General features: G+C 39.3%; 1 protein-coding gene across 4 annotated transcripts in view; it reads right to left on the minus strand.

Annotated features, from left to right (window-relative positions):
- Window positions 1-1665: 1665 nt before the first annotated feature.
- Window positions 1666-14612, minus strand: part of THSD4 (thrombospondin type 1 domain containing 4) — a 314820-nt gene continuing 301873 nt past the window's right edge. For all 4 annotated transcript variants that reach the window (XM_061347531.1, XM_061347529.1, XM_061347530.1 and 1 more), the window contains 4 exons: window positions 13708-13881; window positions 10533-10712; window positions 8478-8622; window positions 1666-7610 (listed from right to left, as the gene is read on the minus strand). In XM_061347531.1, the coding sequence (XP_061203515.1) occupies window positions 7468-7610; window positions 8478-8622; window positions 10533-10712; window positions 13708-13881 (642 nt within the window). In that variant the 3' untranslated portion in view covers window positions 1666-7467. The remainder of the gene's footprint in view (window positions 7611-8477; window positions 8623-10532; window positions 10713-13707; window positions 13882-14612) is intronic.

The raw sequence follows: 14612 nt of genomic DNA on the forward strand, positions 1-14612 counted from the left end.
AAATGGGCACTCTGCACTCGACAACTGATCAGCCCAGAGCTGCACGCACCTTATGTGACCTTCTCTACAGCCTCTGTATTTGCCTGCACGCAGGACCACTCTTGGCACCAGCCACGGAAAACAGTGAGCCCATTGTCTGTGTCCTGAAACAGGTGGCATGTTGTGTGAAACCCTTCTCATGCTGCTCAGGTGCGAAGGCTCAGACAAATCACCACATAGATGCTGTGACCACCTGAAGGCTCAGGCAAATCACCACACAGATGCTGTGACCACCTCACTGCTGAACAAAGACGAGGGGAAAAAGTACTGCATCTGTTACAAGACTCCCAATTTTACCCTGAACACATGTAAGACCAAAGACTTGATTATTGTATAGTTTTATGGCTTAATAACTCAAGCTCTACTTTCTCTTAAAACCCAAATACCTACTAAACACAGATACCATCTGCCATCCGCGGAGCCCAGACAAAGGCGAAGCAAGCGCTGGGGGCAGAAAGGGCAGACCAGGCCGGCCCCGCGCTCACGCCGTCAGTGCACACGTCTCGCTCTGCTTCACAGCGCGGCACAGAACCGCGCTGCGCACCACCGAGACCAGGTCCCTCCGCGGACACCCGCGGATACTGCGCGCGGCAGCCTCCCCTCAGCGCGGCGCACAGCAGCGGTCGCTGCAGAACGCGCCTGCGTCACAGAGCAGCCGTTAAGACTCAAAACGCTCGAGGAGCGGCGCGTGCCTAAAGCCCCGCCTTTTCCCCCGCCCCCCTCCCTCCTCCCCCCGCCCCCGCACGCGCGCAGGCGCCATGGCGGGTGGGAGCAGGGAGCACGTAATGGCGGAGTTCAGCGTTAAATGCAGAAAGCGGAATCCGGCTGACTCCCCCCTGTGTGGAGCTGCACGGGATGTCTCATAGCGGCAAAGAGGAAAGGTCAAATAACAGCATCTCCGGAAAGGTTTACCGTTTTTGTCCCTTGGAATTTCACTTATTCATAGTGAAATTACAGTGAAATGTAACTGTAGCGCTGGTCTGGTTGTGGTAGAGTGGGGAAAAATCCTTCACCAGCTGCCAGCAGAATTTCCACCTATCGAGTGCACGCTTCCTCAGCAGCGGGATGTGTGCTGCGGGGTACAGCCACAGTGCTCTGTGGTATGAGTACAGCCGAACACACACCTAGCTTACTTTGCTGTCATGTCGCGGATTTTCCGCTGGTAAAGCAGCCACTGAAAAACATGCTCTTACAAAGAACTGCAAGATTCCAAACCTCAGAACACCAGCTCAACCCTGGCAAAGCGGACCCTGCTGCTCCAGGAGGGGCTGTAATCAGACCGCGCCCGTTGATGAGCCTTATCCTAATCATGGACAGGAAAAGTGAGAATACATCGGGAGCAAACCTGCTTAGGGCATGAACGGGCCCATGGACCGCACCAGGAAATAGCTGCCTTTCCAGGGGGTAACAGACACAAGTGTCTCAGGGGCAGCCTGTCAGGATGCTGCTATCATTTGTGCAAGGCTGCAGCACAGCTTATGCAGCCTTTTTCAACATGGTTATATTTTGTCAGCGGCTAAATTTGAGTGAGGGTTTCCTTAGCGTGTATCCCTTGTTGATACTTGTACTTAATTCTGAACAGGCTCTGGAAGAACAAATGAAATAAGAAAAATAGCATGTCACAAATTCATCTTGAATTACTTTATTTTTCACAATAATAAAAAATAAATTAGTCATAAACAAAAATAGTTAACATTTTTTCATCAAAGAGAAAATGTATACAATATGGAAAGGATGCTGTACAGTTCTGGTTCAGGTGCATTGCCATGGATACATATTCCTGAACGAGTCAGAAAGCAATTTGCCTATATTCTCCCCCTTTAATTCACTCAATGAACTGGCTAATCAGGAAGTTTAGAAAATTGTATTACGGATTTTCAGTATGACATATATACAAAAATATATATGTAATACCTGTGCTATAAAATTCCCTAAAAAAGCTGGGTTAGTAAAATGAAAAAGCTGGACAAAATTTGAATCGTATATGTAAATAAATACGTACTAGGTCCCTTTTAATAAAAAAATCTGCCTATTCTAAATATTTGAAATATTTTGGTGCAGTGGCTTGTTCCATAGACACAGCTCAGAATTACTTATTTCCCATAGACATCTTGTATTTACACATAACAACAAAATAAGTTACAATAAAGTATATCCTTCTGCCAAAATCTATTATGAGGGTCAAGTAGAAAATTTTATACATATTAAAAAAGTTAGGGTTTCTTTTGTCTCCAATCCTTCCCGATCCTCTATGTTAGCTCCTGAGTGACTATGATGGGACTTCAAAAGTCTGTACGTACCCAACCCCTGCGAAGGCCACTGGTCTCGAGAGACCAAACACAGCATGGACAAAACAGTCCAGGGCAAGCAGCAATGACAGCTGTCGCTGGAAAGGCAATGATTGCTCAAAATTAAGCTCCTCTCCTCTCCAGATATAGTGATAGTTATCTATAACCCATTATAGTAAACGGGATACAGAAGATGGGGAACTCACATTCTTCATAACTTCTGGTTGCTAAAAGCAGAGAAGCAGAGCTCAGTTCAGGTCTGGTGTGAGTTCCCTTAAACGGAATTCTCTCCCTTTCACCAGGTCTGAATGTCACCAACAATACTGAGATACTACAATGATTACAAGTTTGCTTGAAAATACACTGAAAATGCTTAGGGGGTGATTTTTCATTTCTGATATAGAAATAATTATTTTACTCCATCTTCTAAATAAACAGCTAAGGTATCCCCTACAAACATATTCTGTAACTTAGGAATAAAGGAAGTTTACTTTCTGTGCTCAAATTTTCATGTTTTGTGTGTTCCAATTACAGACACGCACATTACCTGCATAATACACAGAACAGCTCTTACGAAGACAGAGACACTAAGTGTAAGTCTCAAGAAAACCATGTAGACACCCAGTTTTTCCTGTGTGGAGACAATAATTCTAATTTTTTTATGCAATAAATGTTCATATGAAGAGCCACTACATACTTCAATAGCTGTGCATTCACAGGTTCATTGCACAGAAATGAATTCAGTAGGTACCTTAATAACGTGCATTAAAACTAGCCAGCATGGACACATACACACACAAAAACAACCCCCACAACAGATCACTGGACTGGCAGGAATATAGTTCTTTTAAATAGCTGGGCCTAGTTTTGACACGGATTCTTATCAACTGAATGGCCAGTTCAGTAATTCTGGCAAAATCAAATATTGTTACCCAAAGGACAAAGGGATGGAAGGAAGTGAGATGAGAGGAAGAGGAGAACACTTGTGGGTGTTAAAGGGAGACAAGCTGGGATGAGGATGAAGTAAAGGAAAGTCCTGGAAAGCACATTTACTACTTATGGTGGTATTAACACAAAGAGTGGAAGCAAAGTATTTCCTTCAGGAAGGCATAACCTTCCCTCTTCTAGCCATAAGCTGTTTCCAGCATCTACCTCCTTCAGTGGCACCTTCTAGGACTGACATAAGCAAAGTAAGTAGCAAGGTCCTGGCAGTACTGCTGCTCCTTGTGGTCTTCTGCTCTATGAGTTCCACAGGGCTATACTGACCACTTTCATCAAGTTTGTGAACAAGTAACCTAGCATCCTCTGTGACATACTAGGTTTCTTTCTGTATAAAAGGACCAAACTCTGAACTGCACCACACTATCATAAAACTGGGATTTAACCAACAACATTAAGCACTGCTTTATTCATACAGAAAGTTCTCCATTTGCTGAAGCAGTGGGAAAAAAAAAAAAAAAAAAGATTATGTGTGTAATGAGGAAGATACTAGTTCCCTGCGCAGAGATACTGAGGTAGTCCTGCATCGCGTCACTGGGCATACACTATAGTTGGACTTCCAGGCTAGCAGGCTTCTAAGAACACGTCTCCTGCAGTGCTCTCCCCAGCCTGCTAACACGCTTGTCCCTAATTGAGAGACCTGGGGACTGAAGGTCAGAGACACTAAAGCAGATACTGTCTCAATTGAGGGCTATGTCAGACAAAGGGTCATTCCCACAGGAGCAACCTCTCATGCTTCCACACCATCATCTTCAGTTTTCTCAGATAGTCAGAAGAAGGGAGAACTCCATGAATTCAGTGCTGATAGTAAGAGCTCTCAAACTTGGCAACCAATTCCTATATACAAGCAATTCTGCCTACATATGTTTGGATCTGACATTGTGCAGGAGCTAGCAAACCCTGATGGACCCTTGATAACTTGATAAACAACTGCACCAGCAGTCCTCAATTCCAGATGGAGAGTGCTTTGGAACAGAGCCTGCTCTGGACGGAGCTGATTTTGGCCAGCTGCATGTCTGCAAGACATGAAAGCTGTATGCGTATTTTACCCCTATAAGCAGTTAAACTACTTAGACTCCTTAAATCAACAACATACAGCAGTCTTCCTACACTTACTCTGGTGTTACTGGATTGTGTAAGGTGAAAATCTTTAAGGCAAGGAAGCTTTTTTCCCACCATTCTGTGGGATTTTGATGGTGTTAAAATGTCAGAAAAAGAAATTAAAGCTTTCAAGCTCAAAAGGCTCCATCATCCCTTACTTTTATTGGTTTTATATCTGCTCTATTTACTGCACTCAGTAAGTCCACCTCTGATTTACAATGAAAGTAAAATCAGGCCCTCTGCAGGCATCATCCCAACTTGGTGCACTGCTCTATTAAAATAAACAGTTGCTATAGCAACATTTTCAAAAGTGCACTTTGTGTGATGGTGAAATCTTATGTAGCACTTTGTACGTAATATTGCTACATAAAAGTGCTGAAAAGAAAGATTCATTAGTTCATTTAGCAGGAACAACTACTTTGATTATGCTGACACACGAGAAGAGATGATAAATGATTAAGTTCTGCAACATTCTGCAGTTTCCTTATTCTCTGATGTTTAATTAGGTGGCACAATCTTATTTTTGTTTTATCTGATACATCTGAAAATTGTCCCTTTACTGAAAAGTATAGTTTGTACAGTCATAACTCACTGCATTCAATTCACAAAGCTGTATACGTTAGATGTAATACAGGATTACAGTGATAGGTGCATGTATATATTCTTTGATACTTAGCTCCCATGAACTCTGTTTACAGTGCCTACATGATCATCTTTGTAAAATAACCTAATGGCTAATTTCAGAGCAAAATAACATACTTTATAAAAGACCAGGATGACCTGTTTGTGTTCTGAATTGCTGCCCCACAGCCAAAAGTGTGTGCTAGCAGATTATGTTCTGTGAACTGACTGCAAACCTGATTTTTTCTCTGCCTTTCATTTACCTTGTGATTTTCAGAAAGCCTTTTTATGGGATAGGTATTTCCCTCAAGTTGGTACGATACACTTCCTTGGGACAAAAAAGACAACAGCAAGAATTACATACTGTATGTCAAGATTTGCTGCAACGAGATATCCAGATGAAAATCTGTATTTACAAACACTGGATTCCAGAGTTGTTTATGCTGCACTTTCTCCATATTATTCTTTGGTCAAGAATCTAGGGAATATAAAATGATCACAAACCTGTACGTTATTTTCATGTATAAATCTTTATAATACAAGGGAATATGATTGTGAAAGATTCATGAAATTAAAGGTTTTCTAATTCTAATTTCTGTTTCTAACAGCTTTATATCAATTAGTTACAGTGGAAAACGCCAGATCAAAGGTGTACAGAAACAGACATTATTGGTTTGTAGTCACAAAGAGTAACTATCAACTTTGGGGGAAACGCTTCTTCATTTCACTCAGTCAAACAATAGTAGTTCATCGTGTCCAAAATATATTTTTCACCAGTGACCAAATAAAAAAAATCTAAGGTCTGTCTCCATTCTGTCTTCTACATCCCCTCCACTAAGTCAGAAGAAAAGAATACACAGTGAGGCTCAAACATGGCTCTTCAGCAGCAGCAGGACACTTAATCACTGTTGTATCGTATCACTGGGAGTGACTTAGCGTACATTATTAAAATGGTTTTTGAATTCAGACAATAGGCACCTTAGAAATATATGCACAGCTGGGTTACCACCAATTTACAAGCAATATGCTGTAATAAAAAGCTGAATATGTATAAGTGTTTGGTTTATCCTTCAGCCTTACTTACAGGTTTGAAAGGCCTCTCAGGTAAAGAAAATGTGCAGATAATGTAAAACATAGCACATTCACTTTGCTTTTAGCAAGTCCTAAGGCTGACTACTGTAATTGCAGAATTGAAAAATCACCAATTCAGCTCTAAGTCTGGAGCCATTCTTAAGTAGTAGAAAAGGAGCAACAGGAGTAGATCTGCAGGATGGAACACTGACTAAAAAAAGACGAGTATGTTGTAATAAGTGATCAAAATCTGAAGAATGTCAGTAGCTATGATCTCCTTTTTACAGATATTCAGCTAGTACACTCATACCACATGCCTGGTACCAAAAGTAACAGACTACTATAAAGCACAGAGGCCTGCATCCTTTGGTGGTTGTTTCAGAAACTGGTGACATATCCAGACTAGGTCTGGACAAAGTACTTTGGTATGATAGTTGTTAAGCAATAGTGCAGAGACAAGACATTAGGCAAGATACCAGTTCACTGAAATAACTGTTCTACAGGAAGAAGACCTTGCCAAAGGAAACAATGACTTTTTTTATAGCAGCAAAGGCTCTTCAATATTCTGGTTAATCTGTCTCAGTGACAGCTGCAGTTGTTAAAGACTTAAAGGGTCTAGTGGCACTCTGGTAGGTAATGTATTTTAAAATCCATACAAAATTAGAAAAGTGTAACTTCAAGAATTTATGAATTAAATATGAAGGCACTTTTTGGCAGTCAAGTGTGTATATGTATTTGCTGCCTAAGGACAGGAACTTACTTAAAAGTACAACTGAGAGAGCTTAACAGTGACTCTACTTTATTATGAATGGACCAAAGTAATTAAAAATATATGTTAGAGTTCTAAGAAACTCATGGTAAATGGATCTTCAAGGGTCTGGTTCTTTGTGAAGTAATTTTGTCATGTGCATTTTTCACTGATTTAGTCACCTAATTTAAGGCAATCCAAAATACGAAGTAAGAGTAAGCACTCAGAAAATAATGCAGCAGCTGTATCCATACTGGTCAAATATCTCCAGTAATTGCCTGTGACTGATCTAGTTTTCATTAATTTCACAATACTAAGGCTGGTATAGTCTTTAAATAATTAGTTATCTGATGAGCAGGTGCAAATAATAGTATCATTAAAAATTAATGCTTTAAAAAGGTTGTGGGTTTAAAACATTTTAAAAAAAGATAATTGCACAATAACTGTAACTGAAAGTGTGTGAACTTTAACCATAGTCTTGATGTACTCAGCAATATAAAACCCATCTCTAAGAAGCTAAAACCTGCTGTAGTCAAACAGTAACACTGTTCAAGCGCCATCTGAAGACCGAGATTGCCGCTTTGAGTAGAAGAGCATTTGTTATCTACGTCCTAGAAACCCAGACTGTCTGTTTGCCACACGTGTACAGGATGCACAACAGGCTGTTTTGTAATAGGTGTAGACACAGAGCCGGGCCTGAACCACCACATTGCAATTGTAGTATTTATCTTTGCAGTTTTCATCTGTGGAGAAAAAGGAAGAGATAAGAAACTAAAAAAAGCAGTGTTAAGAGCAATAAATAACCAACCCGCTATTTTTTACCATGTGAAATCCCTTGCACCTGTATTTAAACATTCATTGTCAGGTTTAAATAGGCTACCAATGCAAATTAGTTAGATTATTCAAGATTTTCTACATTTAATACAAAGATACATAAAACTGTGGAAAAAATGCACCTATCCCTATTTATCCTCTTGTGGGGGTTTGTGTGTGTGTGGCTGGGTTTTGGTATAACTTTTTTTTAAATATCGTTAAATTATTAACTTAAATAATTATCAGCTGAAGACTGTTGTACAATGTGTTCCTATACACTTGCATATTTCTTTCCCTAGTCATCCTTGTTACTGTTAAAATCAAATCTGTATGAGTTGATTGATTAATTCCAAAGCCAAATTATATGTAGGTGTGCATTTACGGTGCATAAAAGAAAATGGCTTAATTGCCCTTACAGAATATACCCCTTACAGAATATACTTTTACAAAATACAGCATATCATACACAGTCCTTTTTCTGTTTTAAAGACTTTGCCAAGAGAAACCTTTGAGAATGCAAGGAAGCTGCATAAAAAGACCCTCTATTTTCAGAGAAGCAGATTTCTCACACTCTCAGCAACTTCAAATGTAAGCCAGTTCCTTACATGTTACAAGAAAAAAGTTTTTAGTTGGAAATTAAAGCCTCCTTTTACACTATAGAAAAGAGCTGTATTCCATGCAAAAAATAAAGCCCTGAACTTGGAAGAAAATATACTTCAACACCTCTGCAAGACTATTAAATATTTTCTCCACTAGGTGGAGTTCCATATTTAAACCAGAAGTTTCTTCTTCCTTACCTATTTCAGGGATACAATCTTGCGTGTTACATGGTTCTTTTTCTTCAGGTTTAAGCTGTGGATCACACTGAGTACTGGCTGTCATATCATCTGACAGACATCGTACCTCTCGAATCCGAAATCCTCCTTCACAGGATTTGGAACACTGAAATACAAAAGCTGAAGTTCATGAAGGCCATATGAGATGTGCAAATGCAGAAAGAAAAAACTGGGAACCTTGAAGCCAGACCCAGGAATCACTGCAGCCTTTTATCAGCTTCACCACTTTTGGTGGCTTGGGTTTGTGGTTTTTTTCCTAACTATGTAGCCCTTAACATACAGGCACAATTTTGTTAAAGGTTAAAAAACATTTATGATCACGGGGGCAACCACCAGACCAGTAAATATGACAGACTCTGAGCAACTGAAAGCATGCTGAATATTCCCTTTCTGAATTACTTAAGCTACTTGCTTGTCTTATTAGCCTTGTTCTGCTCTGGTTATTTATACACGTCTCAAATCTACTTTTTCACAGTGTTCACATTTCTTAGTTTAAGAACTTGCTGATCTGAACTTCACTACTTGACTGTACTGCCCTGCCCTGCCCTTTTGCCTCCGTTTATATGGAATCAGGAATAATCTTACTTGCCTTTTTTCTAGCACTTGATTATTTTTCACTTCTTGCAGCACAACAATTTTACTGAGCATTATGGGTTTATTTGAATTTCTAAAGAAAACATTTCTGCGCTTCTGAAGCCAGAGACTTTTGTACTTGCTTCACTTGGTATTTTTAAAGCCAATTATTACACATTTCTGCCCATACTGAAACAAACCCCTGTTGATTTCAAGAATTCTGCTGATTGAGGTCTTTAAGATTTGGCTCACTGTCTAGTTTGAATTAAATGCTCACAAACTCAATTAAACCTGTGTCATTCATAGTGATTAAAACCTTAATAGGGCCAAACTAGTACAAATGTTTTCTTTCTGGCCTTTTTGGCATAATTATTTAGTTTCCTAACACTGCGAAAACAACCAATCCCTATCATAAAATCAGTTAGTGTACCAAACTAACTAAAATACTCTCAATAATATATTCTTTAATTGCTCTTTCATCTTTAAGTACAACCTTTCTCCACTTTAGAATAAATACTTAGCCTTGTGGTGGCAGTAACTGAATGCTTGCAGGTTTTTATATAATTACTTTTGTTACATGCCTGTATAGAGTATTGTAATTATCCCACATCCAGCAATAAGAACTGCAATTCAGGTCTGTAGAGATCTTAAGCACTTAAAATAGAACCAAGACAGAATTTAGATGGTACATACAAAACACTATACACAAACCCCAGCATTCTTTGTTAGCCAGCCATTTAATCTCCATGACTGAGAGACCATGCCATTTATCTTAGGTCATATGAAAAGTCTGCTGAAGATATAAACTGGACAGTTTCAAAGCCATTCTGCTGGTTTTCACACCATTTTTCATTCTAAGATGACAATGGACTTCCTGATTTCCATTTAAGAGAAAAATGTTGATTTTGGGGGGGGTAAAAATCCAACCAAAGGATTTTATGGCACTTGCAAATGTAGCTGGTCCACTTCCAGGGGAAACTGGATATACATGAGGCTTTACAGTAAGTTTTCTCTCAATGAAGTTCTAAGTAGTACAGTGAGAGTTTACAGCAAAATATGACGGTAAAACTGACTTTAAAAACTGAATATATACCTCATTCTTTTATTAAATGTTCTTTAATTTTAATGAAACTAGAGTTCTGAAAAGAACTTCTTAGTGCACTAGTGTCATTAAGGAGCACATCAACTTTGTAAAACAGGAAGATGCTTGGAAGAAGAGACCAGTAATGAAAAGATAAGTGGCTCCTTGTGCTCAAGGTATTTTTCTGACTTTCCTAAGCTTCACTGGTTGCTAAAGAGCATGCTTTCTTTTTAGTATCCTTCCTGTGCAAGATTAAGGCAATTTCATGATCAACAGTTTTATCCAAATGGCATTCCCTTTTAATATACACGGAAAAAGATGTATCAAACAAAACCAGATTCAGAAAAGCATGACAGACTTACTGTGCTCCATTCTGTATGAAACCACTTAGATCCACATGGTTTGAGGTAGCAGGATTGCTGGCTGGGAGGTTTTTCCAAATATGAACATTCATAGGGGTTCAAAACATCAAAAGTACCTTCAGTTTTCCTAACACAAACGACTTCTCTCTGTTGAGTTCCACTGCCACATTCTGTAGAGCACTGTATCAGAGAAGGAAAAAAGTGGTGGCATTTGTTATTCTACTTACATCCTCCAACTTGTTTCTAAAGTAGTGTGTTTCTCCACATTATTTGTTTCTGAAATAACACACACACACACTTGCATTTTAAATTAATATTGCAACAGGAAAATTCGTAAAATTTTGTTTATTCCCCATTCTTGGGCACATATTTAGACAGTAACATCCAAATCCATTTCCTTATTATATGTTCTTTCCTCAGTAAAATGGACTTAACTGTATCTTTCCTTCCAGCATTGGCATATATATGACTTGAATAGAAAGGGAAAGGGTAAAGTATTCCTTAAGTTTTATCTCTCAGAACCAGAAGAGTAGCCCAGATAAACCTTGGGTTATTATTATTATTTGTACGTAGTACTAACACAGTAGCCAGCAGTGCCAGTTAGGAACCAGGACAAACAAATGCTGAAGGATATAGTAATGACTAAATTCATCAAGTGACTCCTGACTGTAGGTGTGTCAGGTATTACTTGCTTACTTTTTCATTGTTGCAGTGGTTAAAACTGGACTTCTGTGGATCTTTATTCCACATGGTACTACAGACTCAAAACATACTTCTGATTATATTTATGAAGAAGACACAAAACTCTAATTGGAGAAACCTGTAAGTGTAGTTTTCCCTGTAGCTACAAGAAGAAACTGGTATTTATTTTTTTCTAACAGAAAGAGAAGCATGACTTACCTTTTACTTTCTCCAGAAGCACTGTTACTGCTTCTTGCTGAAGCAGGATTAAATGCACTGTGCTGAGGGTTAGAGGGTCAGAAGGCTGAAGCACGGTTTTGCAGCTTTACAAATCCCCACATTCTGTGTGTTTTTTAGAAAATGCCTTGATCTGCCAGCGTGTTCCTTGCATACTTGCAAGTATCTATGTGTTGCAGTGTTGGCTGCACTTCTGAAAAGCAAGCCTGACTCAGGTGGACTCTTATTGCCCATTTAAAGGTTAAATACATAGTACTGGCACCTGTTTTTAGAAGATGCTTTCAGCAACATACTGGTTTCTAAGTTGCATAAAGGACTATGATTTTTAAAAGCTTTTTCTAGCCTAGACTAATCAAATGCTATTGAAAGTGGGGATTTTGTTTATATTTTGATTGGAACTTGTGACCCTTTTACCAGATACCCACAAAAACCTTGAGCTGAGTGAAAAACCTTGAGATGAACAGGCCAAATAAATTCTACAGGAAATAATGTAACTGCACTTCCTTTAACACTGAACATCTCTTTTAATGTTTTAATGTCACTGCTCTCTTTTGATAGTTCCTCCAAAAGACAGTATCTTAACATTCAGCCTTAACTCTAGAGAAGCAGAATATGGAAGGTCATCCACCAATGCTCCCTCCTGGTCTTTTACAGTACCTGTCCTTTTCAGACTGTCCGCTTTCATTTTGGCAGTCAGAAGTCAGGATGTGGCTGGCAGAAGAGATGTTTTCAGATACTTGTTTCAGATAACATACAACGAAGACTTTGCACCCTTGCTATGCATCAAAGAATTCAATCTCATATAAAGAAAGGTAGGTCAGCTCAAAAAAAAGGGGGCTATTGAAAAGGACAGTTTGTTCAGTTCTGGGCCCCTCACTACAAGAAAGACATGGAGGTGCTGGAATAAGTCTTACAGGAACACCTGAGGGCACAGTGGGGGGGGGGGGGGGGGGGTAGCCTGGAGAAGAGAAGACTCAGGAGGGACCCTTACAGCTCTGCCTGAAAGGAGGCTGTAGTGAGGTAGGGGTTGGTCTCTTCTGCCATGTAACAAGCGATAGGACGAGAGGAAATGGCCTTAAACTGCATCAGGGAGGTTTAGACTGGAGATTAGGAAAAATCTCTTCACAGAGAGGGTGCTCAGGCATTAGAACAGGCTGTCCAGGGCAGTGGTGGAGTCACCATCCCTGGAGTGATCAAAAACTGTGCAGATGAGACCCTTAGTGACATGGTTTAGTGGTGGACTTGGCAGTCCTGGGGTAATGTTTGCACTTGATGATCTTAAAGGTCTTTTCCAACCTAGCTGATTCTATGATTCTATGACATAAACTCTCCTATTTGGAACAGAATATGAGGGCTAATATGACCTTACTGAATGCTGTAAGTAAAGTCCCAGATTTTATCATCTTTTATTAGAACTGCAGCTAACTATGTTTTAAATCTGAATTTCTTACTACTCTTATACAAGTAATTATCACTTACACTTGAAAGCATTAGCATGGTAGTATCCCTGTAATCTCTGTCTCAGCTGCACCAGCTTAATTTCCAATTCCTTATTACTTGGAAGGATCCTGGAGCATGAAATGCAGTGAGTTAGCAGCACAGCTGAGAGACTTTTCCCTGACAGCTTCTGAAATGCCTTTGTTCCTGACAGCAGAAATGTTCATTTAGAATGAGAAGGACTATTAGATGTGGATCAAGGGAAGAATTTATCCTGAGAAAAGAGCATCAGGATACTGGCACTAACCAAATCTTGTTCTCTGCCTATTATCATGAATTTCAGTACAACAATACTGAAGGTAACTTTTGGTTTGGCTACTGCTTTTTGTCTTATTTAAATTTTGGAATTTCTCTAGGTTGATCAAAAGATAAGATTAGAGAGACAGACAGACAGACAGACAGATAGTCAGTCCTGCAGGTATGCACAATCACAAAGGCCCTACTTTGAAAAGTGCAAATTGTTTGCTCTAGCATTCACCGGAATATGCTAAGCAGTTTGCTGTTATCTTCCATTTTATAAATACACTGGGTCAGTAGAGAAGAAATAAAAATGAAGATAGAGGAAGAGAAGAACAAAATCTTATTTTCATCAAAGCAAAAACACAGGAGGTGCTGAAAAGTATTGAATATTAACTCAGAAAAAACAGAAAGGAAATACATGAACATTCCAGAGGTGCAGAAATACACACACATCTTCACTGTACAGAAGCATTCGTTAAATTAAGATACCAGCAGAAAACAAACCTGTGTTAAAGCTCACCTGTGTCCAGCCCCCAGCAAACCACTCCACTTTACCAGCACAGGGTCCATTATTACAGGGTGTTGTTTCAGAAGGTCTGTTATTGCCACAGCCTTCCAGAGGCAAACTGCTGACATGGTTTGTCATGCAAACCACTGAACGTGTACGGACTCCATCACCACATTCTGCAGAACACTGGGGAGCAAGAGACAGAACACATTCACTACTGCATCCTCCATGCTGCACAATGAAATGAGAAGCAACAATATGAAAAATTAATTTATGCAAAGTCAGTAATTTCTACTTTTATGTGAGCTATAGCGAATTGTCTTACAGTTTCATGCTTCTGTATACACTACAAATAGGACCTGTCCTTTACAGTCATAAATAAAAGAAACTGAAGGATTAGGAGAAGAAGAAATCAATTTTTTTCAGGTTTTTATTAGCTTTCTTACTTTTCCTTCCTTTTTCCTGTCTGTAAATTCTTTCAGTTTTCATTTTATTCATCTTTTTGCATACTGATTAATAGATATGAGAAGGAATAATTCCAGTAAGCAACTTTTCAGACAGCAGTCGTATTTCAGTTCTATGAGTTTATCCTCTGACCATTCAAGCTGTCACCCAGGTCACCTCTTACAGTTTTTAAAAGGATGAGGCTAAGAAGACTGAGGACTATGACACTGCATAGCGCATTCTGGATCTTTTCCATATAATGAATTTACAGAGTCATAAAAGTAGAAAAATATGACTTTTTTGACAGATGGTTTCAAAAGACTGGGGTAAATCCTCAGCGAGTAACTGTAACTACCACAAATTATTGCACAACCAGTTTCACATATAAGTTGTTAATCATTTTTAGCAGACAAGGTGGCTGTAGAAGTTTGTGTGAATTCAGTGTTGCTTTCTAATGATATGATTTCCTGGTA

This window comes from Neopsephotus bourkii, unplaced genomic scaffold (assembly GCF_033783945.1).
Source record: "Neopsephotus bourkii isolate Nb327-2 ecotype Australia unplaced genomic scaffold, CSIRO-AGI_Nbou_v1 NB_318, whole genome shotgun sequence".
Lineage (NCBI taxonomy): Eukaryota > Metazoa > Chordata > Aves > Psittaciformes > Psittacidae > Neopsephotus > Neopsephotus bourkii.